We start from the raw sequence: 8,675 nt of genomic DNA on the forward strand, positions 1-8,675 counted from the left end.
GGCTCGACCTCTGACCTCGCCGACACGAAGAGCGAAGCACACGACCCCGAAAGCTTCAGCAACGCCAAGGGCCTGGAGGAGGACGTCCCAAGTGACAGCACCGCCGTGCTCAGCCCCGAGGTGTGTGTGTGTGTGTGTGTGTGTGTGTGAGAGACACTCTCCCTGTGATTAATATTGTCTCATTTCAAATGTTAATGACATCATCACAAGGTATCCTTTGTTTCCTTCTCTCTCCCTCTCTCCTTCTCTCCGTGTTCTCTTTATCCCTCTTGTATCCGTCTCTTTACATTTCTTTTTCTCAATTCTCTGTTCTCTCTTTCTCCATTTCCCCTTTTCTCTCCCTTTCATTTTGTCATTTTGTCTTCATGTCTCATTCTCTCTCTTCATTTCTTCTCCTCTCCACTTTTCACTTCTCTTTATTTTATTTTCTCACTACATTTTTCTCCCTTCTTCACCTCTCCACCTCTCTCTCTCTCTCTCTCTCTCTTTGTGTAGGATCTGTCTGTCCGTGGTTCTTCCTCTCCTCTCCTGAAGCTTTACTCTCCTGACTCACCCTTCTCTCCGTTCGGGACGCTGCACGTCCTCTTTGACTATGATTTGCACCAGCGCTGCCTCTCAGTTACCGTAACCGCGGTGACGGACCTCCCATCGCCACGCCGATCACCCGGTGTCGCCTGGCAGCTCCACCTGGTGCTGCTTCCCTCCAAAAAGCAGCGTGCCAAGACGGCTGTGGCCAGGGGGCGGAGCCTCAGCGAGACCTTCCGCTTCAGCCACGTCCAATCAGAGAGCATCGGAAACTACGGCGTGCGGTTTCGTCTCTACAGCATCAGCAAGATTAAAAAGGAGAAAAAAATGCTGGGAGAGAAAGTGTTCTACCTCACCAAACTAAACCTGCAGGGCAAAATGGCCGTTCCTCTGCCTCTGGAACCCTGCTGCAGTGCCACGGTGAGGGCAGAACAGAATGGGGAGAGGACTGAGGATGGGGAGAAGATGGGGATGAATGGATAGGTGGATGTTGGAGAGACAAGAGGATGGATGGAGAGACAGATAAATGGATGGAAGGATGGATGGATAGATAGATGATGGAGTGATGTATGGGTGGATGGATGGATGAAAGGATGATGGAGAGATGAATAGATTGATGATGCAGAGACAAATAGATGGATGGATGGATGGATGGATGGATAGTGAGATGGATGGATGAATGGATGATAAAGCGACAGATGGATGGATGAAAGAATGATGGAGACATGAATGGATTGATGATGCAGAGACAAATGGATGGATGGATGGATGGATGGATGAATAGTGAGATGGATAGATGGATGGATTATGGAGAGAAAGATGGATAGGTGATGGCAGATGATGAATGGATGGATGATGGAGAGACAGATGGATGTTGGAGAGACAGATGGATGTATGAACAGATGGATGGATGATGGAGAGACATGTGGATGGAAGTATGATGGAGAGATGGATGGATGGATGGATGGATAAATGGATGATAAAGAGACACATGGATGGATAGATGAATGAGAGAGATTGAGAGATTGATGAATGATTGAGAGATGTACAGGTGGATGAATGGATGATGGAGAGACACATGGATGGATGATGGAGTGACATGTGGATGAATGGATGGATGGATGGAGTCAGATGGATGGAAGATGGACATATGGACAGACGGATGGATGCTGGAGAGACACGTGGATGGGTGGATGATGAAGAGAAATATGATGGATGGATCAATGGACGCATGGATAGATGGATAGATGGATGGATGGATGGATGGATGGATGGATGGATGGACAGTATAGAGACAGGTGGATGGATGATGGAGGGGCAGGCCTCCCTGTCTTGCTGTTCCATACAGAAGGCATGGTGCATTATGGGAGTTGTACATTACTCTGTGCGCGTTGTGTGTCTTCATACACTACAGAGGAAAGACAGTGTGATCTGAGACAAAGAAATAATTTTTTATTAAATCACAGCTGATAAAATAAATATCTGTTAATGACAAAACACATTGGTTTGATGGATGGACCCATGGAGTTATCTGTGTGTGTGTGTGTGTGTGTGTGTGTGTGTGTGTGTGTGTTTCAGGCCAGCGAGTCTCAGACGAGTGTGTCCGCGGCATCGTGCAGTGAGACGGCATCTACGTTCCAGTCGGGAGGTCAAAGGTCATCACCTGAGATACTGCTAGGGCTTGTTTACAATGCCACCACGGGCCGCCTCTCTGTTGAGGTCATCAAGGGGTGTCACTTTAAAAACGTGGCCACCAACAAACCACCCAGTAAATACACACACACACACACACACAAACACATCATGACCGTGACTTGGGGTGTGTAAAAGTCATTATGTCATGTTGATGACGTCGTTATTCCTCTCGTTAGACCCACACTAATGCTAACTCTAACGCTAACCTTACGTGATGTCATTTAATGTTTAACCTGCTAACCTGTGTCTCTCTTCTCCCTCTGTTTCTGTCCAAATGTTCCAAACAAACACACCTGAGAAAGTCCTGGGCCACGCCCCAACTCACCTGCTGCTGCACTAAATAGTCCACACGCTCTTCTCTGTCTCGTATCTCTTTATGTGCATTTTCCTTCGTTTTTTCTCCTCTCTGGTAATTAACCCTTTCCTCTCCTTCCTTGTCTGTCTCTCTGTCTCTCTTCCTCTCTCTTTTTCCTCTGTCCCCTATCCTCTCCCCCCCCCCTCCTCCCGCACCTCCCTGCCCCGCCCATGTTCCTCGTCAGATGGACTGTTCTGTTGTCTAAAGCACTTGATAGGTGGGCAGGTTTATATAATCCGAGGTGAGTCTATCCCTTGCTCACTCGCTTCCTACGGTAGCTGTCCATGTGGAACGTCTGCATGTTTGGCTTTTTGCGCAGGGTCTCGTGTCTGAGAGCGCCACCAAGAGCACCCTGAGCGCATGTGTTTCACTCAACGGTGTAGTGATTAAAAATTAAGACTGTAGCATTTGATGTGCGATTCGGGTATTGTTGTGTCCTCTGTATTGCTTTTGGTGAATAGGATTCCATTGTACTGGACGAACATTTGCGTGCTAAAGTTTGTACACACCCTGAGACAAAACAAAACATTTTTTAAAAAGAATTATCATAAGTATCAGAAATACTCACATAGTGTCATTTAGGATAATTAATGTTGTTAAACCCCTGAATTTGTATATAAATTTTAAAAAACAAAGTACCTTACGTCTCTTTTACTGCCACCCAGAAATCAGAAGGGGGCACATACTTTTGCACTCATTAGTATTAAGTATAAGTGCTACACATTAACAAAGAATGATGAGTTCTGGTTTCTAGTCAACAATTGATCAAATTTTAAAAAAGTGTTCTTGGTAGAGAGCTCAGACATGAGGACAAGCATCACGCCTGTGTGTGTGTGTGTATGTGTGTGTGTGTGCGTGCGCATGCATGCCACTAAAATCTGTTAGAAAATGTTAGTGAATTTGTAACAGATGTGTTGCACCACACCACTGCTGAACGCTGTGCTCTGATTGGTCAGAAGGTTTGATTAATTCTCTATCACAGCAGCTCTGACAGTAGCGAGGGTTTATATTATTATAATATGAGAGGTTATCGTTTCCATAGCAGCCGCTCATCACAGGGACGTGTACGGTGGCGCTTCACATTTGATTAGATGATGCCTTCTGTAAATGAGTGGAAGGAGTCTCCAGTGTCAGAGGTAAAGCTGTAAGTCCTCCCACATTTTTAGGACAGAGGAGTTTACACTGCTTGGCATTTTGTAGTCATGTGATCATTTGTGACTTTTTTACCTTATTAATGTGTAGAGAGAGAGAGAGAGAGAGAGAAGATTAGTAGACGAGAACGCGAGTTATAGTGAAAGAGACAACAAGAAACTTACTGAGAGACTTACATGATGTTTTAATGATGTTTTAATCTTTAATTAATACAAACTGATATATTTTTTTATCTTTGAACATCAGAATTGTAAACCAATATTTAAAAACAGGTCTTGCTGTTGGGTAGTGAAGCTTTAAATATCAACTTAAAGTTTATTTATACTGTAAATAAATAGCATTTATATATATTTATACTATATATAATATATATTTTTTTGTACTCTGTACATTTCTATAGTATTTGTACTCCGTTACTGTACTTATGTTTATACTATAATTCACGTGTAGGTACTTTACTTAAACAGTTTAGTTAGAGGATACTTTTCTACTTTTATTCTGCTCAAAAGTACAACAGATGTCTGTGCTGTAACTTCACTGCAGTTCTGCATTGCGTTACGTAACCAGAGTGGTGTGTACCATTTGAAGTGGAATTTCGCCACGTGCTGACTATTATGCCTAATTGCGTGACTTGCTTTTGCTTCGAGACGTGCTTTTGCTTCGTTACGTAACTTTGAAGGTGTGTACTTTTGTATCTTGACTCAAGTACACATGTAGATGGAAGACCTCTACTTTTACTTGAGTAATATTTGCTGTAGGGAATCTCTACCTTTACTTAAGTACAAGATTTGGGTACTTTGCCCACATTTGCTGACACAGCACGTTAACATCATTAACATTATTCCTGAATTGCAATCCATCATTGATATCTACAACTTTAGCTAATCTCAGCTATCGTAATTCGACCACGATGAAGCGAGCTCTCCGTGTGCAGAAATGGGATTGTTTCCCAGCACAAAGCGCTTACGCATTTCCTCCCGTCTCCTTTCGGATCGTGACGACGCCGCTTTCAATAAGACCAATCACTCGAATTTAATCGCCGCTCGGTTCTTTCACCTCCGTCAGCAGGAGGTCCATTAATGCAGCGCTAAAGCACTTAAGGTGTCAAAGTCGCTCCTTTTCTAGCGCGCGCCAAATCATCTCACTTCACCCGAGCCTTTATATTCGAGCGGGAGAAAGAAACAGATACAATTTCTCTTTTTTTAGCAGAGAGGAACGAGGGGGGGGGGGGGGACCTGGCAGGCAGCTGCCACTTGTGTGTGTGTGTGTGTGTGTGTGAAGTCTATCGAAGAGCCCTTTGCTTTTATTTTTCTGTTTACACACAACAAAAGGCGAGCCTACCGCATCAGCCCTCATTGACGTGTTCAGGAAAAGCGTATGAATCCTGATCACTTCAACGGAGCGAAACTGATAATGCAGCAATCAGAGGCTTTCCGCCGAGCCTGACAATGACGATAAGGAGACGGTTAATAAAGAGCGCGTGAAAGGAACCGCAGCCGTGTGTCTGATGTTTGACCTTGCAGGCGTCTCGCCGTCTTTCTGGGTTTTTTTTTCGTTTGTTTTCTTTTTATGAATTATACCTGCAACATCGTTCATGAGTTATCTTCTGCAGGAGAGCTTCAAGATTCAAGACTCTTTATTGAATCTAGTAGACTATACTGAGTACAACGAAATTACGATTGATAAATGAGGAAAGAGTAAAGAATCGTGAGAAACCTGATGATGGAACGGGGCGCGTCCTGGGTCTCAAACCCATGTTGATTGAGATTGGAAAGTTTGTCACTTCTGACGTTCAGACACATTCAGACGTATCCTCAGGACAGAGGAGTTTACGCTTCTTTCTGGTTTCTTTGTGTAAGATGAGCAACACAGAGGGTTGCTATAGGTAGTAACATTAGCATTGCTTCTTGCTTTATTATTGATAAAATATTATATCAACCATGTGCTTGTTCTATTGTTTGAATTCACGATTGTTCCTCCTCCTCCTCATTCTAGACACGTACGTGAAGCTGACCCTGCTGAACTCCATGGGTCAGGAAATGTCCAAGTGCAAGACATCGCTCTGCCGCGGCCAGCCGAACCCCACCTACAGGGAGACCTTCGTGTTCCAGGTGGCGCTGTTCCAGCTGTCGGACGTCACGCTCATCCTCTCCGTCTACAACAAACGCAGCATCAAGCGCAAGGAGATGATCGGCTGGATCTCTCTGGGCCTGAACAGCTCGGGCGAGGACGAGCTCATGCACTGGACTCAGATGAAGGAGTCTAAAGGACAGCAGGTGTGTCGATGGCACAGTCTGCTCGAGTCTTAGGGAGCGTCATGGCCTCGATTATGACCTCGACCACGACGATGATGAAATGACAAAGTCAAGAAGTGGAGGAAAAAGAGAAAGGCATTATGGGAAACAAACCCTAAGAATGCAAAAAACGTGACGAAGAAGAGAGTAAAGAAAAGTAAAAAAAAAACCTCACAAAGCAGGGCATTATGGGAAATATCTCACCACGGGTGTGACGTCGGCCCCGCCTTTTCACATCGCAGGAATGTGCGGATGACAAGGAAGGTGGAGGTCAGGAAAAAAAGGAACAAGGGGATACAAATTCTGGAGCTGTGATGATAATTAGGGAAACATGGAGAACTCAGCTCACCAGAGCAGTGCATTATGGGAAATATCTGTGTGTATGGGTGTGTGTGTGTGTGTGTGTGTCACACGTCTCGCGTTTAGGAATGCGATGATGAAGAATGGAGCGATGAACGATAAAATACGTCAAACAGGAAGTTCTTCAAGATAATAAGAAAAAGAGACGAGGGGAAAATCAGCAGAGTGGTGCATTCTGGGAAACGGTCAAGGGTCCGAAGCCATTCTGTTACCTTGAATGTTTAGGAAATGATAAAAAAAAAAAACACTCTAAACCCGCAGTGCATTATGGTAATGAATGAAAAAAAAACATGTTAACCTTTAATGCAGGAGATCGATTTCTGTTATCGTTATTAATTGTTTATTGATTTTTTATTCTATCATTTATTTCCAGTTTATTATTCATGTAATCGGCTTTAATTGAGAGCGAGCGATAGGACAAACAGCGGATCAGTGACAGCGTTTACACACCCGAGGTCTAAACACAGACGCGGTGGTTTAAAAATAACAAGCATTAATATTCCCGTCCAAACCGTGTAGCCCCGCCCACACAAGCCTTTTTTTTCTTCTGGTTTTTTTTTTCTAGTCTTACCCCTTGACTTTAAGCTGGAACTAATTTGGTTCTACGTTTTACAATTAAACAACATCCTCTTAATGAAACCCTCGCCTGATTGGTTAAACACAACAGCAGCCTTCGTTGGTATAAAGTTGAGCTTAAGTGAGTTTTTTTAAGCAGCTGCAAAGAAATTACAACGAGGTTGACTTCATCAGCTTAGCATCCAGTGTTTCAGCATTGATCACACAGGTAGCTAGCACTAACAGTGTGGATTGGAGGTCATGAAAGACCATCAGAAGATGAATTTTTATCAGTAATGGCACAATGTTTCCAAATGAAAAAAGGGCATTTGTTAACAAAATACAAACATTTAACCTTTTCAAAAAATGTTTTTCGCTAGTCAGAGTTCTAGCTTAGCAAGCTTGCTAGCTAGTTTGTTCCAGTTATTAGCTACACAAACTTTATTAGCGAATATACATCAGGTTTGTTCCGCTAATTTTAAAAAACAAACTAAATTTAAGAAGTTGCTAACTAGCTAGACTGTTTGTCTAGTAAGTGCCGCGATTAAAACGTAAAAATACACCAATGTTTTCAAATTTTTTCATCAGCCATGTTTTTCCAAAGGTTACAGTAGTGTCATGAAATACTAAATACTGACTGGCCACTAGAGGGCACAGCGATACCTATGTTCTCAAATACAAAAAACAATATATATATTTTTTTTGTGGTTACCATGTTAGCATGTAGCTATTTATACGTCACACCAATTGTTGTTTTTTTCTTTGAGCGATGGTGGTTTTACTTTGTGATTGTTACGTAAACTGTAAATGCTTTAAAGATTTTTATCGTATCTATTTTTGTACCAATCCTTAAGAACCCGAGCTACAGAGCTCTGTGAGCAAACGTTCGCAGATTTTGCAGGCTTTAGTCATTTTTATTTTGTGTCATCGTTAGTTAGGATTAATGAATTACTGAAACATTTCCTCTCCAGGTTTACTGTGTGTCCTTCTCTAGTGACTGGAGTTAAAACAGGGGACAGAAAACACAGTGTAAGGTGGAGTGTGTGTGTGTGTGTGTGTATTCTGCTGTCTCTGTCCATTTTGTGCCGTGAGCTTTGCTGCATCAGCATCTCTGGAAAAGATTAATGACATTCGTGTGTTTTGTTTTTTAAAAAAAGGGAAGAAAGAAATATTGCTGCAGATCTCTGATGAAACAAGCACATTTTTCTGCAAATGCCACAAAAACACACCTTGTGAAAGAGACTCAGGCGCACACACACTCTCTTTGTCTCACACACACGCACACACGAAGCAAACAACTGAAAATCATAACGTAATGTTGCATCTTTTTGTCTGTAGCATTCTGTAGCTAAGCTAACAGGATTGGTAGTTGACACTATTCAGCTCACATAATGTTTTTTTAACATTCATTTATAAATTTTCCTAACTGCTGCCGTTAGCCATCAAGTCCTCAAATTCATACTTGTTAATAATCTTCAGCTAGCTAACATGAGCTAATCTGATTCTTTTTTTTAAATGATGTTCAGATAGCAAATATGATCCCACTAACATTAGCAAGGTAGCTAAAATGCTAACCTGACAATTTCTGACAGGATATTTTAATTATTATTTTTAAATGTTCAAATTCATTATCGTTAAACAGCTAGTTAACCTTAGCGTACTGCTAGCATTAATCAGTTAGTTAAACTATTTGTTTTTTATTCATATTTGTTATTCATATTCAGCTAGTATTTCTGACG

General features: G+C 42.4%; 1 protein-coding gene across 1 annotated transcript in view; it reads left to right on the forward strand.

The window, feature by feature from the left end:
* The window catches only part of syt14a (synaptotagmin XIVa), a 10,097-nt gene extending 3,598 nt beyond the window's left edge, over positions 1-6,499 (forward strand). Inside the window, exons 4-7 of the mRNA XM_053502424.1 lie at positions 1-120; positions 496-945; positions 2,104-2,293; positions 5,723-6,499. The exon at positions 1-120 is cut by the window's left edge and continues 74 nt beyond it. Coding sequence (XP_053358399.1) covers positions 1-120; positions 496-945; positions 2,104-2,293; positions 5,723-6,036 — 1,074 coding nt within the window. The 3' untranslated portion in view covers positions 6,037-6,499. The remainder of the gene's footprint in view (positions 121-495; positions 946-2,103; positions 2,294-5,722) is intronic.
* The last annotated feature ends 2,176 nt before the right edge of the window (positions 6,500-8,675 follow it).

This window comes from Clarias gariepinus, chromosome 8 (genome assembly GCF_024256425.1).
Source record: "Clarias gariepinus isolate MV-2021 ecotype Netherlands chromosome 8, CGAR_prim_01v2, whole genome shotgun sequence".
Classification (NCBI taxonomy): domain Eukaryota; kingdom Metazoa; phylum Chordata; class Actinopteri; order Siluriformes; family Clariidae; genus Clarias; species Clarias gariepinus.